General features: G+C 41.8%; 1 protein-coding gene across 15 annotated transcripts in view; it reads left to right on the top strand.

The window, feature by feature from the left end:
• The window catches only part of LOC311021393 (neurexin-1a), a 236,604-nt gene that overhangs the window by 184,505 nt on the left and 27,189 nt on the right, over positions 1-24,910 (top strand). For 10 of the 15 annotated variants that reach the window (XM_084021934.1, XM_084021937.1, XM_084021932.1 and 7 more), the window contains 3 exons: positions 9,505-9,676; positions 15,993-16,082; positions 17,451-17,770. In XM_084021934.1, coding sequence (XP_083878060.1) covers positions 9,505-9,676; positions 15,993-16,082; positions 17,451-17,770 — 582 coding nt within the window. The remainder of the gene's footprint in view (positions 1-9,504; positions 9,677-15,992; positions 16,083-17,450; positions 17,771-24,910) is intronic. The other 5 variants (XM_084021926.1, XM_084021938.1, XM_084021925.1 and 2 more) reach the window with 1 other exon arrangement.

Raw genomic sequence — 24,910 nt, 5'->3', positions numbered from 1 at the left:
GGGAATAATGTCGGAGAAGTTGAAAAAAGTCATCCATGAAATTGCTTGTTGCATCCTTGAAAACCTCTTGATTGATGGTGGCAATTTTAAAGCTTGGCACTCTCCCAGTTCTGTGGAAGTATTAGAAACAAGTAGTCCAGCGTTGTCTTAAAGGAAGAAAGGCTCCCCAACACATTAACCCAGTTAAATGGCAGCTATTGGCAATGTACATTTATGGGTGTTTGGTAATGTATTTCTGTTCTTCCTCTGGGTAACTGGCAGGGTGTGCCATTTGGCCGTTACAGCGGTGGACATCTAGGAACTAGTTAATGGCTATTGTTTTTACAGCACATGTCCATCATGTTTTTCATTATAAGATGGCGTCGGCGCTGTTGCTCTCCATCTAAATTCTGAGTTTGAACATTGGCCAAGCAGCAGATATTCAGTATGCAGCATTACACTAAGGATACATTTTTGTATGAGTGCTACACTTATGACAATTGCCATAACTGCATTTCTACCTTCCCTCACAATAGCAACAACCTTAATAACCCCAAACCTCTATTACTAATCCTTTTGTTTGTTGCAGCTACAGATTGTGTTTACAGACAGTTCGCTCAATGAATAGCAAATCGTTTGTGATTTTCTTTACAGCGACGAGGGGCCGGGAAATTATTCTGTTGAAAATGAAAAGCTGACAAATGACTCACTCATAAATGTCCCTACACGACAAACAGCGCCAAGTTATGGAATGACAGGCTATTTCTTTTACGTACTTTCCTAGAAACTAGAGGCAGTAACATGTAAGAGGCGGTAGTTTCTCGCTCCTGGTGCCAAATGCAACACTGCGTTAATTTTCAAAATTATTGGTGGTTTCTCAAGACTGTGGAAGACACCCACTGCTCTAAATCCAACAGCATGATGAGCCTTTTTTTAGAAGTGCCTAAAGTAGAACGTGGATCTACAGTATGGGGGCTGTGGTGTTGATTCACAGGTCCGTGTTATTTTTACCCGAAGAAACTTTCCTTCTTCCTCTTCAAAAAAAACACGTGGCTATTTTAGTTGCAGAGGTAGAAATGGAGTATTATGGGGAACATCCAGAATTTTGAGGTTTGGATGAAACGGTTCTTTTAGAAGCAGAGTGGTGTGCAGCTTTGCTCTGATGTGGTGAAACCTCCTCAAACCTTTTCCACTTCTGACCCCAATAGTGAATCCCATGTTCCGTCCTCACTGAACAACACTGGAGGCAGGGAAGGCAGAAAGTATCTGAAAATATCACTCATTTATTGTATGTTGTTCAATAAATCCTCTTAATTCAAGATTCTTACTCAGGCCATGATATATAGCTCCTGATGAGTGAATTCATGTATTTCCATTGAGAGCTTCACAGTAAATAATTGGAATTAGAGTTGCAAAAGGCCAACAAATGAGGAAATATTGTGCAACACGTTCCTTTGCACTTAAGAAACGTCTTGGCCATCTCTTTATGTGGATGATTATGGACATGAATGCACAACGGGTTACAGAGAAGACATACCAGACCTGTCTGAATCCCTGTCACTTTAGTCCTCTTGCATGTGGTGAAAACACTACTATTGCTGCAATCGTTGTGTTGTTATTAACTCCCGCAGTAAACCTCTTACAAAGAGCTGCAATTTACGTTTCTCTCATGTAATAACTTTAATGGATCTCCCAACAACAGACATGAACACATGTAGATTGAAGCCAGCTTGTACTGAGGAACACATTCAATTATAAATAAGTAACTGAAATACTGAAAAACTGCAGGAGGATTGATTTTATGCTTACATGTCCATCCAGAAGTATTTAAATCCATATTTGTATATTTGTCTTCATTTGATTGTGAAACACTACTATAAAATGCTCGATCCACATTCTTATGAAAAATGTTTTCTGCTTTAACCACTATATAACTTTATCAACATATTATTACGTTCAAATGTCGTCCATGAATTTGTTACACTTCTGTGCTGCAGTAAAAAAAACAAGCAGTGCCTTCCCATAATAAACTATACATATAGTGATTTAAAAGTTCTTATTTCATAGCGTGAGTCCATTTGTTTTAGTCCACCAGTATGACTGATGTGTTGCAAGGAGAGCCTGGAGTTGTGCTGGTTGCATTAGTTCTAGACGTTCTTTTTTTTTTTTTTTTTATCTCAAACTGAGCCAAAAGTGGAGCTGTGAGGAAGCTGAGAGCCGTTTTGAGAGTTTAAATGCCAGAAAGAATGTCTGCTCTTCAATAAAGTAGGCCCTGGTTGTACTCCGTTATGCTCTATTATGCTCATATTTACAGATTTATGACCTCAAATCCATTGATGAATCTTTTATCCCCGCCGATGACACATTTTGCGTGTAATGAATTAATTGTTATATCAGTCACCCAAATAATTACACGTTTCTAAATTGAAAAACACAATGCCGTAATTATAGAATCGTGACATAATTTATGTGAGCGGTGTTAAGATTGTGATTCGGCATCGCTGGGGTGAAATGTGTGTGACACCTTTTCACAAGATTAGAGAACCTGTCACGTAATTCCACGAGGAGCTGATACGGTGGGAAAACACAGCGGAGCAGATTTCAGTAGAACGAGAGAGAACTGCATATTAATGAGAAGTGATCTCACCGAAACAAAAGAACAGAACGGGCCGTCGGCGTAAATGTAAAGTATACATTCTGACGCGCAGGAATAACTCAGCTGTTTCTCTTCTCCTGCTGGAGATAATCCGAGCAGACGCAACCAAATGTCCCGATGTGGATCCCTATCATGGTGGGAGTCCCGGGGCCAGTCATAGCATACGTCCCCTGCCTTCAGGCATATGTCCCCGGCTCGGCCTTTTCCATTTCATACTCGGATAAGATTCAACTTTATTGTCATTGTTTACAGTACGCACACAGTGAAATGCAGGTTAGTATCTAACCTGAGATGCAATTATAGAGTATTTACATATTTCAGAGTATGAACATGCTACTTACAGGGTAGGTAGAGGTGACAGCAGTGATAGAGTCTGGTAAATATACTATGCAGGTCTGTACTGTGGGCTGCACGGTGGTGTAGTGGGTAGAAGGTTCGATTCCCGGGTTCTGGGTTCCTTCTGTGTGGAGTTTGCATGTTCTCCCCGTGTAAGCGTGGGTTCTCTCCGGGTTCTCCGGCTTCCTCCCGCCGGTTGTCTGTCTCTATGCCCTGTGATAGACTTGGCGACCTGTCCAGGGTGTACCCTGCCTTCGCCCAATGATAGCTGGGATCGACCCCCCGCGACCCTGAATACAGGATAAGCGGCAGACGATGGATGGATGGATGGATGGAGGTCTGTACTGTATGGATAGAAGTAATAATAGCAGTAATAATACGCTATGTGAGTACGCTAAGGTATCCACATATGTGCAGTCAGGGCTATAGTAGGGTGTAGGAGACCATAACCATTATAGCTGATTTTCTTTTTTAAGCCAGAAAGCCATATGAATCGTAGAGATGGAGTGAGCTGGCCCCTTCAGTATGCTCAGGGGGGACGCAGGAAGTCCTGGCAGAGAGGACAGAGACGAAGGTCAACTCACCCCGACTGCGAGCCAGCTGTCACAAGTGGACGGACAGGAGAATCACCTGAAACCTGAATTGATTTCTTTGAGCGAGACAGAAGAGGGAGAGAACGAAATTTCAGATATCTGTTGACCTCACTTGATGGAATGTGTCACAGGCGGGCCAAAGACGCAGCGAGAGAAAAGGCGTAGACGGACAGCAAAATGTCATTTCAGGAAGAATGAAAAAAAAAAAAAAAAGAAAGAGCGGTGCCTTTTCCAAAGTACCACTGTCCAGCTCCCATTACTGTCACTTTCAACCGAAGATGAACTCATGAACTCCAGTGCTGCTGTATCGCTAATGAGGAGAACATTGTGTTTTTATTCTAATCCTCCTGTAAGAACACTCAGGTGACGTATGTTTTCTCGGCAGTACCCCACAAAGAAGGTGCTGCTGTATTATACGTGAACATAAATGAATGTTTTTATGTTCTAACGCTGCCGTGGGAGTGTGCCTCTTGTTAGCGCCCTCCTTTAAACTGTCGCCGCGGCTGACTTGATGATTTATTAACTTGATGTATTTGATGAAGCTCGCCTACAGAAAACTACTTAAAGGAGACTCCTAGCAATGGAAACAATTTCAAGCCAACTTCACAGATAATTAGGCACTTTAGCCGGCGGACTTGATTTTGAAACGAGCCGAGGTCCCAGCAAGCACACTTATACCTCGCCACGATGGAAACGCTCCGAGGCGATACAGCCAAAATGAACGGGGATGGGAAACCTGTTTGAACAACTTTGTCCGTGGACGTAGTTTTGTAAGTAATGTCTCTGAGTGCCCTCACAGTAAATAGTGACGGTAACAAAGAGTTGCAGTAGCTCGTCCTGGCAGTTATGCCCTTGTAAAACGAGCCTCGCCGATCCGACTCTGACGTCGGGTTTAATATCAAATAGTGCCGAGTAATATCCCGAATGGCGCTTCAGTAGGGAAGTAAACCACATGGTCAAACATCCGACATTTTACAGCTGATTTAAAGGCTGATAAAGGTGTTGAAAGGTATACAGTATGCCTCCACATGCTTGTAAATCAATTTTATGTGCCCACTTGATGTCAAGGTCTGTCTGTTTAAGGGGCTTGTTGCTCACCTGCGCGTGCAACAATGGAATGTTAACGTGTTTGCCAAGACACGGCCGCGTTCATCAACGTGATGGCACCTAAATGTCAGACGGCGATAACGAACCTGGGAAAAAAGCTGGGAACTCTGGGGGAAAGTGTGTATCAGAGAGTTTGGGTTAGTGACACAGTACATGTAAGTACTGCATGTATACATCTTTGTATTGTTAGTCAAAAGGACTTTTTCTACTAGTGTGAAATGAAACCGTTCCTTATAAGGACGATATACTGTAGTTTTGTCACAGTCCATAACGCGATTAAGCTGTTCGGGATATTAGGGACTTAATGTATCGCGTGGCGCTCCTTTGAGGGTGAAATTTGATTCTCTTCAACCCCTCAGAAGTCCTTCTCTCCTGCCCTTCGGTTTGTTTTGAATTCACTATTTCTGAGCGGCTGCATAAACGTGTTTGCCGACCCATAATTGCAGGTTGGAGATGAATTACGGCATAATGTACAGTTGATGGACCACATGCTGCTGGGGGGGTTGTCGGGGGTTCTTCTAATTATTCCATTACGTCTGTAATTTTATTAACTAAGCTTTGCTAAAAAAAAAAAAAAAAAAAAAGGAGAAGCGGAACACTGTCAGAGGTAATTAAAAGATAAGGTGAACGGAGCAGTCTGCCGACCCGAGTTACATTAAGATATTTAGCTTCTACAGCGAGAGCGTAATACCCCCTCAACATGTAACGCACACAGAGGGATGACGGAGGTCCTCCTCCTCCTGCCGACGGACCCCCCTCACAGACACGTACACCGGAGGGATACGTGTTACCGTCCCGTGGCGTCGGGCGGGTGAGATATGAAATGTGACGGGTACACAATGGTTGTCAACACGAATGACTCATAAACAAGCAAAGCATTACAGCCTACACAGTGGTGCTCATTTTTTTTTTTTTTTTTTTTTTTTCTTTGCAAAGACTGGAGAGGAGGTTTCGACACAATCTCTAATAGCACTTCTCACTTCCTTTTTTGGTTTTTGTTTTTGTCTTGTCCTTTTCCGTCTCCTCTACGTGGGCTGGAGAAATATGCTCACTCCACTGTGGCTCATTTCAACTCAGTGTCTCTTCTACACGCGGGTTTGTTTCAGCCTCAAGTAGATTATGAACATACCATATCATTTAAACAAAAAACATAAAGACGGAATGGTTTATTTATTAATTGATTTATTATTTATACCGCTGTTATGAAGTTCATTTTCTCTCGTGTTACATCCTAAGCTGCCATTAAGGGGATTCTCTCTGACTTGAACATATTTGTTCAGATGTGGTTTTGTTGACAGATTGGAAGAAGAAGAAAAAAATCATGCTACTCAGTGCTGCTAATAATTACAGGAAAAAAAAAACACTTGGTCTGCGGAGGCTGTTTTGCAGCTTTATAGCTAGTAAAACAAGTATCTATGGTCGTATAATGAGGACAGATGGGGAGTTTTAACGAGAAAGTGACACCCTGAGTATTGCGGCAGCTACTCCACCCTCCAGCTGCAAGGATGAGAAGCATAAAAAAAAGAGCAGATTAGAGGAGAATGGTGGATCAACTTCATCAGTTAATTAAACTCTATTGCAGCTTGATGAGCAATTAATCAAGGCAGCGTGCGGAGTGTCAGGCAGGGCTGAGCTCTTCGGGTGTGGTATGGACAGTACGCTCCCACAGGGGCAGCCTGAGGGGGAGCAGCACTTCCAAAGTGAGCAGCCCTAAAATTGTACAGGGTGTACTGGATTGGGTTTATGTAAGCAGCTATCAATCACTCCCTTACATAAGTCTGCACTCTATTAGAGCTCCGGGATTAGGCTCCTCTCAGTGAGAAACGACATGTCTAAGTAGATCGAATTTCAAGAAATGCTAAAATGGATTGGATTATAATTTGGGGGGGGGGGATATTGGAATTAAAAGCAAAAGCCAGGCCTATCTCAGAGGGCAAGAGGCAATAACAGTCAAAGTTAATCACGTTAATCTGGGAGAAACACGGGGCTTTAAGCATGACCGAGATGTAACTTTGTGTTTCCCTCAGCCTGAAGATTTAGCTCTTATCTTTCATCTGGTATCTGACTTCCTAAACGGTTTGCTTTTTTGTCCTTTGTCTGTCACCCGCTTTTATCTACCTCTGCATCTCTTTCAAGACTGTGAAATAGGCTTTTCTTTTTATGCTATGGAAATTTGAGTTGGCAGTTTGTGACTAAATGCAGTAAATTTATTAACGAGACCATGGGGAACATTAAAAGTCAATTGAAGGAGGCTATTAAAAGCAGGATTTTAATTGGGTTGGTCCCTCCACTAAACCTTTTCTTTTTTTCTTTTTTTTTCCTGTCTCTTCCAGCTTTTTTTTCCAGGCGCAATGGTACTAAAAAGTTCTGACTTAATGTGCTCAGTATGTGGTAGTCCTTGAAAGAAGATTCCCCGTTGGAATCATAGATTTTGGACTTAGGTTACATATTAGAATATATGCTTGTGGTATCCGCCGCCTCTTACTGCATTTAGTCCGCCTGAGGAGCTGCTGGATCCCGCTGAAGGGTTTCCAGAGAAGAGGGCAAATCCCTTCACATGAGTTTCACTACGACACCGCCGTCCACGGATCTTCTGCTCGCCCATTCAGTTCAGACAACCTGATGTGATCGGCTCTCACTGTTGCCATCTGCTTTTCTTTTTTTTGTGTTAATGCCCACAAGGAATCAGTAAATGATGTTGGTTGCTGTAGTTTAAATGCATCAGATTATATAATCTGTTGGAATTACATTACAAAGCATACAATTGTCCTAGTTTTGCTAACGTAGTGTGACACATTACAAATGGTTTTAATTGCACTTTAGCTTCTGGCTCTTGAGACATGCTCGACTCATTCTGCACTTTAAAGGGAACGGAGGCTCTGTGTGTGTGTGTGTGTGTGTGTGTGTGTGTGTGTGTGTGTGTGTGTGTGTGTGTGTGTGTGTGTGTGTGTGTGTGTGTGTGTGTGTGTGTGTGTGTGTGTGTGTGTGTGCGTGCGTGTGTGTGTGTGGGGGTGTGTGTGTGTGTGTCTGTTTGCATATGGGAGAGTCTGCGAGCGAGATGGAGATGTAGTGTAGTATCGGCGGTGCTGACTGGATAATGACATGCAGAGTGCTGCGCTGCTACAGTAGTTTGAGCCTCCAACCAGATGCTCCTTTCACTGCGGCTCATAAGCAGAGAGAGCGAGGCTGCGCCAGCGTCTTAGCCGCATTAAGCGGCGTGATTCAGGGACTGCGATCATTTACCGTTGAAGGAGGTTATTAAAGCAGATACCCATAGCACGTGAACCCGGGAGACTGAGGCTAAGCTGGGTTCAAACCTCCTTTTTAAGACACTCTTAATGTTTCCGTGCTTATGTTTTTACACTCTCTGTGTAATGAACGGCGTTACGCTGCAGTTTAACCATTCAGTCCCGCACAAACTGCTCAGATTCGGTGATATCCCCTCTTTTTTTTTTTTTTTAATTGATGGTAAGGGTGTGTACAGTATTCTCTGAAAAGGTGGCAGAGAAGATTGTGTTTGTGTCTGTGTGTGAGATGGATGAATGGCTGAAGCAAAGATGAAATAAAAATAGATTGCACTTTTAAAGAAGCAGATGGCAGCATCACACAAAAGCCCATAACAGTAACATTGAGTACTGGAGCTCGAGGGGATACTCTTAACCACTAACTATATAATTTATCGAACTAGTGTCATGAAAACAATAAAGGGCTAAATGGACAGTATACATTGCTGTTAAAATGTTTATTTTTTTCTAAGAACAGCAATACCACATTCAATAGCACATATATATAAGTATGGCTGCCAATCCATGACGATAATCCATACAGTAATCTGCCTCGTGGTCATCCCAGCATGTTTTACTGCATTAGCTATAATATCACACACAGCAAAAAATGAGAGCATATGCTTCTATATATGTGACTGTAGGGGGTGACAGATGTGAACGCCATAGGACCCCAGCAACACCATGGAGAACAAAAGCGACTCTAATCATGTACAATTTCATCCAATTTTCCGGTTAATAAGAGTCAAAAGTGCACAATTTAACCGCCTTTCTGGTCGCATTAAAACAGCTAATTGTTATTTAACATAACAAACAGCCATGCAGTCTGTTGAGAATCTAGTGGTTGTTCCGCTGGAGCCCATTGGCCGAAAAAGCTGCTGTATTCAAACATAGTTTTCAACTCGTGGACATTGTTATTCCATTTAGATGCTGTTATATTGTAATAAGTCACCATTGCCCTTTATACTTTTACCAGAAATTAGAATTTTAAGTGTCTGCTCTGTTTATAAATAATCAAATCAAAATATTATGAATGGTTATGGATGTATTATGGGAATGTATAATACTTATTTGGTGTTGCCGTGCTGAACAGATTTTTTTTAATAATAATTTTGCTATTATAACAAAAACAAACAATCATTTCAGACTCAAACTATTTTAAAGGAGAATATATATCATATAGCTAACAAATCACACATTAGAACACATTTGACTTGTTTACTAAATGTTCCAGCTGTTCTTTATGGGACTAAGAGATATCACTGGCACTTGATATGACACATCACCAGTTCTGAGACATTTTACCTAAAAGCCATTCTGCTTTGTCACGATGCAGAATGAAGTGAAGTTTGCACCTGCTATAGGATTATGCCTAATGACGTGCTCAAGAAATAACCCTCAATCACTGAGGAGCCTCCTCCGCTGTCCCAAAAATCAGCCAAAGGAATCCATTATTTCCCTTCAGTCCCTTAGCAACACTGAGCACACTAAAACAGCATTGTTTGATGTCACTAAAAGCTTTTCTTTCCTCTGTTCTTGTCTTTTTCAGGAAAAAGGAAACATCGCCGTTGTGTTTAATGTCGGAACAGATGACATTAATATAGAGGAGACGTCAAAGTTTGTAAATGACGGAAAGTACCATATAGTGAAGTTTACGAGGAGTGGGGGTAATGCCACTCTGCAGGTGGATGACCTGCCAGTCATTGAGCGCTACCCCACAGGTGAGTCACCCACTCTGCCTTTAATTACGTGTTTATGATTAAGCAGCTACAACTAGTGAAGCCTCGTCTGTTAGGGTGTTTTTAGTTGACTTGGCATGTGCTTTAATTGCTTTTTATTTTTCTGTTTCCAGCAGCCGTTACCGATTATACAAGTGTTGTTGAGTTTTTTTCTCATGTCGATGATGATCGCTGTACATTGCTGTCAAACAACCCCGCTCGATGTAAATGGATTGCACTCAAGCGCTCCCATAGTCTCAAATACAAGCCGTATTAAAGGTCAACCACCCACCCTGTCTGCACATCTGCATTATATTCCCCATATACATAAACAATCCACCTACAGTTTATGCTCACAATACAGCCAATCAATAGGCTGTTTATAGACAAATTACCACTTTTACCGTGGCAGGTAATTGTGTGCCAGTGCAATATTTATTCCTCTGCCAATACGGAAAGATTGATTGAATGAAGGAAACGGGACAGACAGACATGTAATAAGACGGTCAAACGAAATGAATGCCCGATTTAATCTGTTGCTCACTCAAAATTAGATGCCGGATGATCGGATACGTTTACCACTGATGGTGCACTTACACGTGATTCATTTTCACTGCAGACACCACAATTACTCGTGGACAGAAATGAAGCTGTAATTATTTTCTTTGTAATCAGTACTACTAATTCTTATTATTTTCATTCATGTAGCACTTTCCTTTACATGACTAAAGGAGATTAATTCCCTTATTACTGGCCTGTGTAATGACTATTTAGTAATTGAAAAAAGTAGAATATATGTTATATGTTCTAGTTTATATGACAGGAATATTTGCACTGGCACTCTATTTTTTTTACTGTAGTGGAAAGGTGAAACTTTGTCTCCGGAAAGTTGAGATTTATTTTAGTGGGGAAAAAATGAGGTAATCTGCTGTCGGAATGGAAAACAACTCAGCAACACTGGTATGTTTCTGTAGAATGTCAAGATGTTAGTAGTATGATGGCTCTCTGCTTGTGTTGAAACTGTTCACTTTTTAACTGCTTAAAGGCTTTGACAAAACCTATAGAGTTCTAAAGGAGTGTGACTGTGTGGTAATGCTCAGTCCACGAGAGGAAAGACCTGCAGCCCCCCAAATCCCCAAACATGTGTTAGACTGTGAGCGTGCATAATAACGACCGGGCAGCAGGACAAAACGGGAGACAACCTGTCTGTCCCCCTTTTTGCATAATGTTTGCTGACCTTTTTAGCAATGACCAGTGCATTCATCCAAATGAAAGAAGGTTTTTATGACATGGACTCAATCCCCGCTGCTCGCCTCAGGTGGAAAAGGGACGCTAATGGCTTTTGACATGTTGTGGACATGGCAGAATGCACAGCGGGGTTAAACGTCTGGATGCTGCGATCTCAATCTTCAAACAACAAATACCCCCGGTCCCCGGGACGCCAATAATACTTGCAAATGTGCCGCGCGTAGCCTAGATAGGAAGTTGGTGCACGCCACTTTTAGTTTATACACAAAGGTGCGAGCCTGTCGTCGATGGGATTTTAAGTGTCACTTATTGAAGCGTTTAATACTGCAGAGGGAAATCTGATGGGCTTCGCTTCGGCTCAATAGAAAATTAACCACTTTGTTATCAGTAAAATCACTTACATGAAGTAGCTTTTAAGGTTAATAATTAATTGGGCGATCCATTGCATGGCAATGAAAAAGCACTGCAGTATATTTGAATACTCGTGATTAACATATTGTGAGGGCGCAAAAATCTCTGTGTTTTGAAATCTTGGTCAATGTGTTGTGAGATTTAGGGAGCGAGATAATGATGTAGGATAAATCCCTCGTATGATAAATGCTGAGTTACATTTGCCGCGGGAGGAAAGTGACCAATCTCATCACCACCAATCATGCATCAGTGACAACGCCAAGTCCAGCTACCTTATTAGGCCCGTTGCAGACTAATTACATCCAATCACAATTACTGCGCAGTTCCTCCTCTCACCCCCAGCACACAGAGCCATTATTCTCTCAGCTCGCCTGTAGTTTGATTAGTATCCATGTTTGCCTCTAACGCACTCATAATAGCAGCCCTCAGCCACTCTTAGGCCACTCACAGAACAACAGCGATTATAATAACAGGAGACAGCAAAGATAAAAATGATGGCTGGAGAGTGAGAATGACGGAGAGGAGGAGATTATATGGGAGGGAGCGATCGTTCTCAAAGCGAGGAAATAATTGCTTCACCGGGGCCTGCATTGGTGCCATCGTAATCTCATTAAAAAGAGTCTCGTACCGCTGTATACTTATGGGCCATTAAAAGTCTTTAGCACGATTATTAGAATCTAAAATGCAAAACACATATCTAGCCTCGTATTTGTTGTAGCTAGGTCCCCTTTTCCTTTAATCTCGCCCTGCTTTCGTGCCGTGCCACACACAAAAGGCTGGGCAGGAACAAAAAACTCGGCCTCTCTTCCCCGAGTCTTGGCCATGGAAGTAATACCATCACAATGGCGCTGCAAGGCCCGCAGGCTGCAGGGCAGCATCCTATCAGAGCACCCAATGAACATAGATAATGGAGAAGTCCCCGGCCTTATTCTTTTACTGTTATCAGAGCGTGGTGCACTTACAGAGCTCTCTGTCTCTCCCTTCATTCCCCTCAGCTCTCATTTCTGTCTTTTTCTGTCCTTTCTACCCTATCTGTCCATCCCCCGCCGTCGACGGCGCCCTCTGTCCTGCTTTTTCCACCTTGCGGTGTGGAGTCTGATTTTCAGGATATCAGGGTAGAGGAGGGTTTGCTTCATCCAACAGGGCTCTGTCCTATCTGCTCTGGTTTCATCTCTCTTCTATACATGAGCCTATTCAGTCTATTGTGCGAGCAGTCATCACTGAGCATGCATTAAAAAAAAATGGTGCAATGGCTGCCACAGCCAGAGTAGAGGGGGAAAAAAGGGGAACGGAATCATAAAAATAATAGTGAGATTTGTGTAGGTTCCTCCTCCTTTAATTCTCCCGGCTCCATGAACAGAGGAAGCATTTGCATATTTGTTCATTTATTGTGGCGAGTGTCCAAGGGCTTGTAATGAGATAAAGCCCCCACCTTATCTGACCACTTTATTAACAAAAAAGAAAACAAGTGAGTGAGGGCAAAGCGGGTCAGTTGGGACGGCTCAGCCGAATCGCTGCTGTCTGGCGGAGGAGATAAGCCCGGCCGTCCCGCACCACACCAAATCACCACTCAGCAGCAGTCACAGGCTCCGCCTGCGGGCAGGATGAATGGGCTCCGCCGCTGCATCAAAGCCCAGGGGATAGCATTGTTTAACACTCCTGTGTCCCACAGTGGGGATCAATACACGATCAGACCTTGATTATATCCACACTTAATTAACCTCGGCGTAAGCATAGACTTAGCGATAGACTCGGCGTACCGAGGGGTGCAGAGCCGAGCGGATAAAGCGCCGCCGCCTTTGAAAACGGAGCATGGTTTTGCACAAACGTGGAGGATTTGGGCACCGCTGCGCCCCGTGCGAGGAAAAGCGTGTGTTCGCTGTGTGTGTGCACCTGTCCGTTTGTCTTTCTCTTGGTGGTTCAAATTGTCATGTTGATAGCAGCATGTAGAGAAATGCAAAAGATGAAGATACATCCAGGCTGTCAAGGAACCAAGCAAGCATGCGCGTGATGAAATCCACATGAATTCAAAATGAATAAATGAGGGAAAGTGCTTCTTCGTCGTCCTCGCCGTCCTCCCAACAGCTGTAGGCTAACTGTTCTCCAGAGCCCAGTCGGATGCTGACCTCTCCACAGCAGCAGGAAACAGGGAGGTGACAGAACTAACACCCCGTGACTGACGAACGGAGGTGACGGGAATTAACAAAGCCCACGAAAGCTCCACGACAACACCAATTAATGGATTATTCATTCAACATATTCCAAATATAAACAAGTACAGCTGTGCGTGCGCTTGTTTTGTGTATTCATTTGTTTGCGTGCGATACTTCCCGCGCGGTGCTGAGGAGAATTAGGTGGTGCAGAGCTCCTGGAGCTTTGCAGAAAGGGAAACGCAGTGTGTGTTCAGCAGCAGGCAGTACGCTAGACGTTACATAAGCTGAAAGCAACTGGAGGCTCGTGTGTTTCACATCCACCTACCTGGAGGAAGCTTAGTGACTTTCGAGCCAAGGAATACATTAAATATCATTTTCAGTAATTCTACGTTTGCGCAACCGTAGAAGTTTTTGGTTTGCTGAACTGCTGATTGTTCTTCTTGTTAACAAATCCCAGGAAATGAGCAAGAACCAGCAATGAATTGTACCGACGAGGATCCACAGCCTGTTTGTGATTTACACTTGGAGGCCGCGGAGCTCAGTTGTTGTGTGGAAACGATTAAAGACGCGTCAATCAGCTACACCGTTGCACCGGCTGACACGTTCCTCCATTACCATGAACTGTACTGCTCCGCGGTTTAATTGACTTATTTTAATCGATCCCACAGACGCCGGCGTAAATACTCACTAAAGCACTCACTGTATTAATCTGCAGATGAAAATAGGCCCCAATGAATGCACTTTTTTGTCATGTTTGAGTGATGTTTGCTAAAAACCCACAGTGCCCAACTTTGTGAGGAAATCATTAAGTCTTCAGACTCGTGTGGAAGACAAACACACTGTTATTTTCCTGTCTCTTCTTGGGATTTGATGAGAATGCACAGAACACCACCAACCTCGTCGTTGTCAGACTGAGAGGAAGTACATTTACATGTCATTTCAAAAACCTCTGGACAAATTTGTGTTGAGGACGACTTCCGTGTGGAGGTTTCTTTTAAACGCTGAGTTTTGCGTTGCACTCTCATGAGCATCGAGCAAGGTGCTCCATTTAAAGTGGCCTGATTAAGTATAGAAATGTGGAAAAATAGGTTCAGTACGTGTCCCGAATGCGCGGCGTCGCATCAGATAACCTGGGCCATGCTTCAGAAATGTGTCTCGCTAAATAACATTCCGAGATCCAAATCAAATAATATACACAGTGTCCCTGTGTGACTTTCTTTTCTGTGTAATTCTGAATGTATCCGTCTGCGTCGATGTTGAGGGAGAAGTGTTTCCACTAAATCTCCTTCACAAGCCTTTGTGCTCCAACCGGGCACAATCAACCGCAGCCAAATTCCTTTAGCTGTGTAGACAAGCTTTAAACCCTTTTCTGGTAGCTGATCCCCTACAGTAATTCAAGCTGATGCGATTAAAAAATGTCTTCTTTTTTTATGCGTCTTCTTACCTCTAAGACCTTTCATCAGACCAAACTGTGCATCTGTTACAAAGTTACCTTCTTTTCCCTTCATGTCTACAAGACTCTTTCCCCTCCCAAGCTATTCTCCGCCGAATCATTGTGAGCGACCGGATCTTTTATCTGCCAGAACTGAATTAATATAGTTGATGGGACAAACATTGTCAATCTGCCGGAAGAATGGAGCTGACTGAATTCAATCTCTGCAGACAATACCGGGGGGAAAGCTCTGTGAGACAGTGCCACTTTGCTGAAAGTCTTCTGTTCTGGAGAGGTTATTGGCCTTGACAAAAGGGTGATGCAGAGTTTGCCCTCATTAATGCCGAAGTGCCCCTCCAATCTCAGAGTGGAGTTTTTCTGTAGGAGCTCCTTCTGTCTCCTGACTTCGGCTCTTTTTCGTCGGAAAACCGTTTTTCCATTGACCCAGATGTCAGTAAAATTTGCCATATTTGGATTTCCTTCCTTTTGACTCATAACTTTTGTCAAAGCCGTCTTATTGAAGATTTGACTGTGTATGTGCCTCCTTTGACATTGTCTTCTGATTTCTCTCTGACCAGATACTCTGAATGTATACTGTTAATGAGTATTTCTTGTCAATTAGGCTATGTATAAATGGGGTGGGCATTTGTAATATGTTAAAGTTAAATTGTCCTTTAAACCATTCAACAATAAATTTAAATGATGTTATTTTTGAGGATGGATATAACCAGTTTAAAAGCCAGTTAAAAAGACAACGGGGATGGGAATTTGTGAGTAAAGATTTTGTAATGGAAGTGTATAAATATGTGATGTGGGTTGGTTGATAACATAGGTCTTTTAACCTAGATGAAACATTTGCGTGCTGGTCCACTTATTTTCAATTAATATAGGCCTAATTTGTTGGCTAAAATAAAATAAAATGTTTCAGTAAATATTGTTTTTTTTAAATATTCAAAACTTTTTTAAATATATTAAAAAAACGGTTTGCAGTTGTACAGCTTCAGCATTAAGTATGAACCTTTAACCTTTGACCCTACAGATTGTAACCACTGAAATGTCTCTTTAAACTTTAAAGGCAACAATGATAACGAACGCCTGGCGATTGCTAGACAGCGAATCCCATTCCGACTTGGTCGAGTAGTTGACGAATGGCTACTCGACAAAGGTAAAATCACTGATTAAAATTTCAAATAAAATAATTTGATCATAACCAGTTGTAGCAATATTTTGTAAATAATAAACCTTAAAAAATAAATGTTCAGTAAAACGTTAAACATAAAATGATTTGAACAGTTAAATTTAGTTTGTAGTGTTTCATACTTTTCATAATAATGTATTTATTTTATAGATGTCAGCTGTTTTAATACGTGTTTATTGTCAACTTAAGGTTAAAGGGACTGTAAATATGAATTTAAATCCACTTACTGAAGTAATATCAGAATGTTAAAATGTCTATAAATTACTCTAGCATTTTGCTGTAAACATCTAAATGATACATTTAAACGTTCTTGTTTAGTCATTCATTAGAAGTGTTATTTGAAACACTTTTGAACGATATAAAGTACAGTACAGTACTTGGTGTCATTTGATCTGTTCTGACTAAACTGTTAGCAATGATAAATAGAGAGCAATATGAATTGGCTTCAGAATTCTGAGTCCCTTTAACAGACATTGTAAATATGTATAGGGCATTAGATCAAGGAACTGTAATATAAAACAAACTGAGTGCATGCTTTGTTTTTTATAGTTCGATACCCAATTCTTATTTTTCACTTTCAATGTGAAATGAGCCCTATCATTTTTATGTTCTGTTTGTTTGTTTTCTGTTTTCGCCTTTATGAAAGTGCTGTCATAAAATATTTTTAGGTTTTCCATGAGTCCATATCCGTCCTGAGTTAATTTCCCTTGGTTGCTTTTGCTAAAAAGGATGAATAGTTTCACATTTCCTGATGTGTGTCCTGCTTCCTGTGAGATTGCGCTCAAGAAAAGTCCAATTCTCACAGCCTGTAGCTATTTGAGATCATTTTATTTTTCTTTCATGGTTGCCGTGTGAATCTCACCATCACGTTATCATCAGGTTCGAAGGAAAGGTGCAAGATAGCATAGGAAAGGCATAAAGAAATATATCATTACAGACACATTACCTTAATTCCCAGGCAATTTGCTGCAAATAAAATTCTATAGCTATTTTATATTTCTTCAACAGGCTGTTAAATCTATTGCCTTCCAATAACCTTATTACTTCTGATTTAAGTGGTAGTTTAGGTTAGTCTGCCCTTTTAGCAAAGCTGCATTGATTTTCCAAATCCTGTGTTTTTATTTTACTTTCTTTTTACTTTCTTTTTATTGACATCTCATCATATTTTCTGCAATAAATTACAAGGTTTTGCCTCTACATCCTGTAATTTATTGGTCTCATTAGCCACTGGGCAAATAATCTGTCTTTCTGTTATGTTTTTTGTTCCTGTTCAGTAAAAGTGGCTGAGTCCACAGTCCAACATTCTTGTATATATGTAACATTGTTTTCCCACAGGGCGGCAGCTTACGATCTTCAACAGCCAAACCACTATACAGATCGGGGCCGTGGAGAAAGACCGGAGTCGATCGTTTCAGGGCCAGCTTTCGGGCCTCTACTATAATGGCTTGAAGGTGTTCAACATGGCCGCGGAGGGGGATGCCAACATTAAAATCACGGGCAGCGTGCGGCTCGTGGGGGAGTCGCCCTCCTCCATCACCCCGCAGTCGAGCACCACGGCCAATCGCTCCGAGACGTCCACGTCCATCATGGAGATCACCACCACCACGGCGTCCAGCAGGCGAGTCAAACAGACGACGCCGCGAGAGCCTCAGCAGGTAAGATCCGCTTTAAATGGCTTTTCTAAGTGTCTTTCACTCATTTCATTATTGTCTCAACTTGATCCGCGTTTGAAATACTCACAATGCACAGCGTGGCGTTAAGCACATGCCGGATTAATGCGATACATTCAGTCATTATGCTCTCAAATAGTCGAGCGTTCGCCTCACTTAACTGTGCCGAGTCTGTCTTCTCCTCGAGTCTTCTGACCTAGAAACCGAAGGAAAATAAGTGCATTGTTTCACCACTGGGAGCAGCACCACAGACCTCGCTGTAGAGCGTTCCTCCCCCGTGCAATCCCATGTGCCACCGTGTGCCGGTGTGTATTAGAGTGATAACCATCACAGGGGTCCTACATCATCTTTATCTGTCCTGTATGAGCGGCGAGGCGTCTGCAGGAGCATATTACTTCCCCGATGTCACAATGTGTGAGCAACACAAAACGTATGCCCGATCACACGATACGGCCGGCCCATCATACTTCCAAGGAACAGAAAACACTATAAATAATGACTATTATGCCATTTAGAAATGTATGTGTATGAATCGACTTCCTAAAAAGAATTAGTGTAACTAACTAATTCCGTTTTTCAAAATGTGAATTTAAGAGATTTACGTTGTTTCTACTGGGAAATGAGCTTACACAAACATGCTGACAGATCTTCATTACGATCTAGGAATACCTGATTACTGCACAGAAGATGATATTGACTCATTTAGGTCACAAAGGGGAAAAAAATGGTTTCTGTGTTTTCTATCACAACAAAGAGAATAGTCAGAATGTAGGCTGCTGTGCCATGTGTTGTTGGTACAAAACAAAACCAGACGCTTCGGGGCCCGCGGGACGTTTCCAGCCTGTACAAACAAATCAAAACGCAACCTCATTGATACGAAACACGCTTTAAATGTTCCGGAGACGAAGCTGCGAAGACGATGCTGAGACGTTTTCGTGCAGAAAGAACACATGCAAAGTTAAAATGTGTGTCAGAATTTCCAATATTCAGTGAGTCATTTGTAGGGAAAGCATACATAATAGCTGAAATCAAGCATAGTCGTACACTTAAATGACCCTTTAATCAGGGCTTAATCAGCTTTCATAAATATAGTTTAAAATCATTTTGGATTTAACTCATTTCGGATTAAGCAGATTGGATAAAGGGATATTAAAACATCTCAGGAGGGGAGAATTATACACACAATCAAAATCATTTCATTTGAATTCCTTTTTCCCTCCCTTCACAGTTTCACTGAGACAAACGTGAATGCACACATGTCTCAGGCTGTATCAAGGACTTGAGGGGAAAAAAACTTTTCAGTGCCTTCTAAGTGTTGATAAGTTCCATTGTTCAAAAGTAAAACCATTGAAATGTTTATTTTTCAAATGATTGCTTCTGGATAAAATGAAAGCATAAAAAAGGCTGGAATGTCGATGTATTTTTTTTAAGTCAACCTTAAGCTTTTATATGGAGCTTTTTTAGAAAGATCAACTCTATTCAAAGCAAAATGTCAAGTGTTTCTTTCAATTTAGAGGGCTGTTTGAGCTCCGGCTCACATTATGAAATGACAAACTCCCACAGATAGTTTACACTTAGTTTTCAACTGGACTTCAGTAAAGACCCCACATCAGTGGCCGTCCTCGGACCCCCCCCCCCCCCCTCTCTCCCAGCATTCCAACCGGTTGTATAAGATGCTGACAAATAATACAATCATAAATATTGATCCGGCGAAATGGTTTTCTCTCAGACTCAGCATGGTTCCTGAACCGTTGCAGGAGCATGTAATGCAGGCGAAATATCACACAATAGAGTGTAATTATATCCCAGCGCCATGCGGTGTTATAAATTGCCACCAAGGAGACAAAAAAGATTGGCAGAAAGGAACAGGCTTGATAAGATGGATGCCTAGTTTTTTTACGGGCCTTTTCATGGAGGGAAGTAAATTGATATTAATGACAATTTAAAAATGCAGTGTATTACAGAGATATGCACACAGCACATTTTCTGCTTTAGATACAGTTCGATGTTTGGATATCTGACATTAATGCTAAGCAGATGCCGATTGAATAGTTTAATCAATAACAGTTTACCTTGTTGCAATCATGTGTTCAGCTCATATACCAGATCCTGTTTGTGGGGAATCTACTTGTGCCTATTGCTTTAAATGTGGGTTTTGTATCAGCGAGGCTTCAGGGCAGGTTAATGGCAATACTGTAATGACTTTTGGCGAAATTCATTCACAGATATTGTACTGTAAAATGATGTTGCAAGCTCACCTTTAAAGTGGCGTATAAGGGCTTGGAAAGAGGAGAATAGTCAAGGCTAACTGTTGGTTTAGCTGTTATCTAATGCATTCATACAGAAAGAAAGGTCATCGGATTAGAGAGATGCTCCGTGATGTAGGTGGGGAGATGAATGAGGCATGCAGGAACGTGTGCATTGGGAGATGTCAATGCATTCAGCCTGATTCAACCTGACGACCTTCCCATGGAGAGCACTAGCGGTAGGACATCGCCGTCTCAGGACACTACACTTAGAAAGACGCCGTGTCTGGCCTTGGTAAAAAGAGACGGTGCATTCACTGTTCTTACCCTTGAATAGTCAGCGTTTTAATCATTGTCCAGCTGTTCTGTCTCCACTCTGATGGCGAACGCAGTTCAGTGAAAGCTTTTATGTCCTGAGAGCCTCACATTACTGGGACGTGTACATTTTTAATACGGCCGGTTCCCCCGGTGCAGACGGCCAACACTAACACTGGCAGTGGCAGTAACACACTGTAACCGTCGAAGCTCGGTAAAAGTGGTGCTCCAGAAAATTGGAGAAGGGGCCGGTAATGACGGCAATTGGATCCAAAATAATAAGAAAAATACATCTGAGACCTTTTAAAGGCCTTTGCTAACAATGAGAGGTAATTGTCAAGGCACTTTGGTGTTACTAGACACGCATAAATCCAGTCAAACTCACTTATTGCAAGTGCCTATTACTTCCAATATCAACATTTAAAGTGCCTATAATCATATTTTTTTTATGTCAGTGGACCACACGTTTTCTACACATTTCCTTCAGGAGGCACAGGAGACTCCTCAACTTCACCACTTATGTGGATTTGCCAAATTCCAAGAGGAATTGGATCAAATCCTTCACTTTTAGCTTTTTGAATCCACAGAGCTGTAGAAGATTGTTGGCATCCATCAACAATGCGTTGCTCTTGTGAATATACACCCCTGATATTGCTAGCTAAAACCCGCGAGCTAATGTTCAAGTGCAGTTTTCCATGAAGGGCATGGTTAACTCGCTGCACCCTCAAAACATGTGATGCATATGTGAATGCCACTGAGTGCTGGAGCTTTTATAGATAGAGAAAATAAAGGGATGTTTGGTTATTTGCATATGTTTGACGGAAAACCAGAGATAAGCCAACAGAAATGTAGGGAAATGTATTTCAGGCTTCACTGTCTCTTTAAGAGATTGTCTGCTGACTGCTGTCTACAGGATTGCAACGATGAGAGGATACTAAATGAAACAGAGCTTGATGCAATAACCTTTGCAATCAGTTTGCTTATGAGAACACGTAATCCCTGGCCTCTGATAACTGATAACTGTTGATGCCTTTAATAAGAAAATAAGTTTGCAGCCGTCTTGTAGTGCACACATGGTCAAAATGCCAGCACAATGACATCATTCAGTGACACTGGCTCTGTAGATTGAGGGTATGTCTTCTTGCAGTAGTCCACTTATCTCCTAGAGGGTAGAGTCAGTGCTAATCATCATTAGTGTAATGCTGTTGAAGGGTCTGGGGGGGGGACTCTGGCCTCTCAGGTGCCCTATCAAAAAGTTCTCTAAATGCTCAGCTGGGGTTATGCTATTATTAAATACTGTGGGCCTTGGCTTATGGGTAGCATTACATTAATGTCATTCTCCTCAAATCACTGGGTGTCCACTCACGCTTTATTAACAAAGAATATTATCATCTTAGAGCTCGCTGGTGTAATCACCAAAGAAATGCACCATGGGAAACAACTGATGAGTCAGAATTGTTATTGTAATAGTTATTAGAATTCCCCCTTTGCTTAAGGGATACTGGATTCATTCCAGGAGGTGCAAACCACTCAAATACAGATTACAGAGGAAATAGGCACAGGCCTTGATGTTCCCTTCATTTTGATCATATCTTTGGGTTTCCTGACTTAAGAGATTCTACACTTGACTCTTTGAGAGTCACGTATTGTCTGGAGTGACTTTCTTCCTGCTGTGTGCTTCCTGCTCTCCGTGGGGAAAATGGCTTACTACATGGGCCTGACTGTTATGTCTTAATGAATTGTCCGCTCCCTGTAGCGGTGCCTGGTCACATCCAATTAAACCATAATGCACTTGTGTTTGCATTCACAAACAAAAGACCAGCTATTGCAAACATGCACTAGGAGGTGCTACTTGTTTCTCTTGTCTACCAATATGCTTTGTTTGCACTATTTCTTCTTGCAATATGTATTTTTTTTTGTTGATAAAATGACTGCTTCCAGGGAGGGGGAGGGGGGCTGATGACATGTTGGGAAGACATGGATGTAAAGTTAACAGCACATGTGCGGGATATCATTTCAGTGAAATACATGGGTGTGTGTTGCAGCTTTTTTGGATTGCTGATGGACAGTTGAAGGAAACTGTAGGAAGATAACATTTAACACCAGATGATGCTTAATCAACACCAGTCAAGGATAAGAGATAGCAGCCTATGTAGCCGTTACCATCCCTGCAAAAAAAAGAAGAAAAGAGTCGAAAGCCTGCTATCTGGAAGAGCCATTGAGAGCTCTTGACAGTGATGGATCCTCACCTGCACCGCTCTGTATTATCAACCCTGGCCAGTACACATACAGTATATCAATCTCACAAGCGGCCGGAGTGTGATGCTGCCATCCAGCAGCCGAGCTGTTTGCAGGAACAGCCTCTAAAAGTTGGTATTGGCTCAAGCATCATGGAGAGACTCAAGGACAGACACGTCCAAGAGAAAAACGCTGTGTGTTGATATTGAATTTACCAAGTTTTTCATCAGTCAGTCAGTATTTATAGTTATTATCTGCTTTGTTAATATTGACACGACGTTAATTGCTAGTTCTGTTTTCTATGTAATTAGGAACGATTCAATGACTTGACACTTGACTCACTGCAACAGTTGTTTCGGTTCGTTTTCAAGCCATCATTTTTCTCCATTATGATTTTTTTCAGTAGTTTTTAATATGGAAGTTTGACTTTTTATTGCTTATTTCCTCCCTTTTTTATATGTTAGAAAATGTTATAGAAAAAAAAGGAGTATAAGTTGATGTTGCCTCTTCTAAGCATATGGTTATAAAAACATACCATAAAACCACCTCTGTGAGATTGGAGCATTTACAATGCTTACATGCTGATGCCCAGCAGCTAACATTCACTAGGTTCACCATTTTTGTTTTTTACATTTCCTATTCAGCACTAAACACAAAATAAAACTCAGATTCATGGGATTGTCATTGGTTTGTATGTATGTGATCCCAAACCAAAGTACTGGATATATTAATATTGTATCTGTTAATGGTTCTGGCAAAATAATTAAAAATGAAACTCTAACTTTTTCAAACATATTAGAAACACCCTCTTGCCAATATGGTACGGTAGTTATTAAAGATAACATAATATTTTACCTTATCTGACATTTCTTATTTCCCATTTTTCTTTAATAACTTTCTTTTCCCACAGAGTGCAATTTCTGTTTTGGAGCTTGTTGCTGAAATACCAGAAATGCAGATTATCGTCTGTCCCTAGGGAGAACGAACGGCCACTATGTCACATCATTACCACCAAATAGCCAATTGGCCTCTCTATTTCTGAATTAACCCGGGGTGAGGTGGGCGTAATGGTCGTTCAGGGGAAGTGAGGAACATTCAAAACACATTGCGTGGGCCATTTTCATTTGCACTCACAGCACATGGTTCAGTTCCGGCTGAACTGGCTTGTAGTGGCTCTGTTTGTCTTGGGCCCTGAGACGAGGGGCAGAAACCTGGCCTCTATAATTCACAGGGATAATCGAAGATTTGACATGCTGCACTGCTACACCTTCAGTGCAGCGCGCAGCCTCCTCGCTGGCTGGCTCCGACACACTATAATAAACTTAGTGTCACCGTAATCTCGTGGTGAAGAATCTTCTGCAACTTAGTATCCAATAAGTGCTCAGTCTGCAGCTTCTTTTCTTTTATAATCATCCGCGCACTATGTCTCTTTATTGTATCTGCTGCTACCTTTAGACCTTGTTGTGATTGTCTTGATACCAGCAGGGATTATTGTTTTACAAGCTACGGCTGCAATAAGTCTGCACAGCCTAGCTTTAATACTAATCCTGCATGCATCAATACTCAGACCGGAGACTTAGCGTGGGTATTAAGCACTGCTCTGAACACATGCAGTACAGCTTCTTTAACTCTGCTGCATAATATGAGTCTTCATTTAGTTTTAGACCTTTGAGATCTGCTGTTATATCTTCACATTGCACCTTTAGGATAGATTTGAATATAAGTCCACCAAATATCTGAAATCATCATCCAAAGAAAGAACAATCCCTGAAGAACAAGCTGTTCTACCTGTTGGTAGTGAATATAAACTCATATAGATGTACAGTTGACTAGCTTTGAAAAGCTAATCTTGACTGCGTAACATTTTCTCTCATATTTACTTTTGAATGATTCCGGATTGACAGAATGTGAGCAAAAAGAGATGCCAGTCGACCGGCTCTCCAGTCAGGTGTTCTCCAGTCAGGTGCGTCCCTCGGGACATGGCACTGCCCCGGAGGATCCACCGGCAGCTGCCGACTCCGTACCGTCAAACCCGGCAGCGCCTCCATTCTCTCCTGAATCCAAAGATAGAGAAGTGGCGTAATCTTCCTCCAAACTTTCCTTTCTTCAAGAAGAGATAAAATATAGCGAATGAGCAATTGGTTGTGCTGCCTCACTACTTACTGGAAATGTGGAGTACCACTGCTCCCCAATCATTACTGGGAAATGTAATTGTACTTGTTAGGCACTTTCCAATAGTTTGCATGGGCTAATGCATAACTTATTTTTCCCCAGAGTGCCCTTAACTTTAGTTAAACCTTTGAGCAGCGGCCAAATTTAGGTTCAG

The sequence above is a fragment of the Eutrigla gurnardus genome (genome assembly GCF_963514095.1).
Source record: "Eutrigla gurnardus genome assembly, chromosome: 11".
Lineage (NCBI taxonomy): Eukaryota > Metazoa > Chordata > Actinopteri > Perciformes > Triglidae > Eutrigla > Eutrigla gurnardus.
The sequence above is the reverse complement of the archived record's forward strand: the minus strand, read 5'-3'. Positions and strand labels throughout refer to the sequence as shown.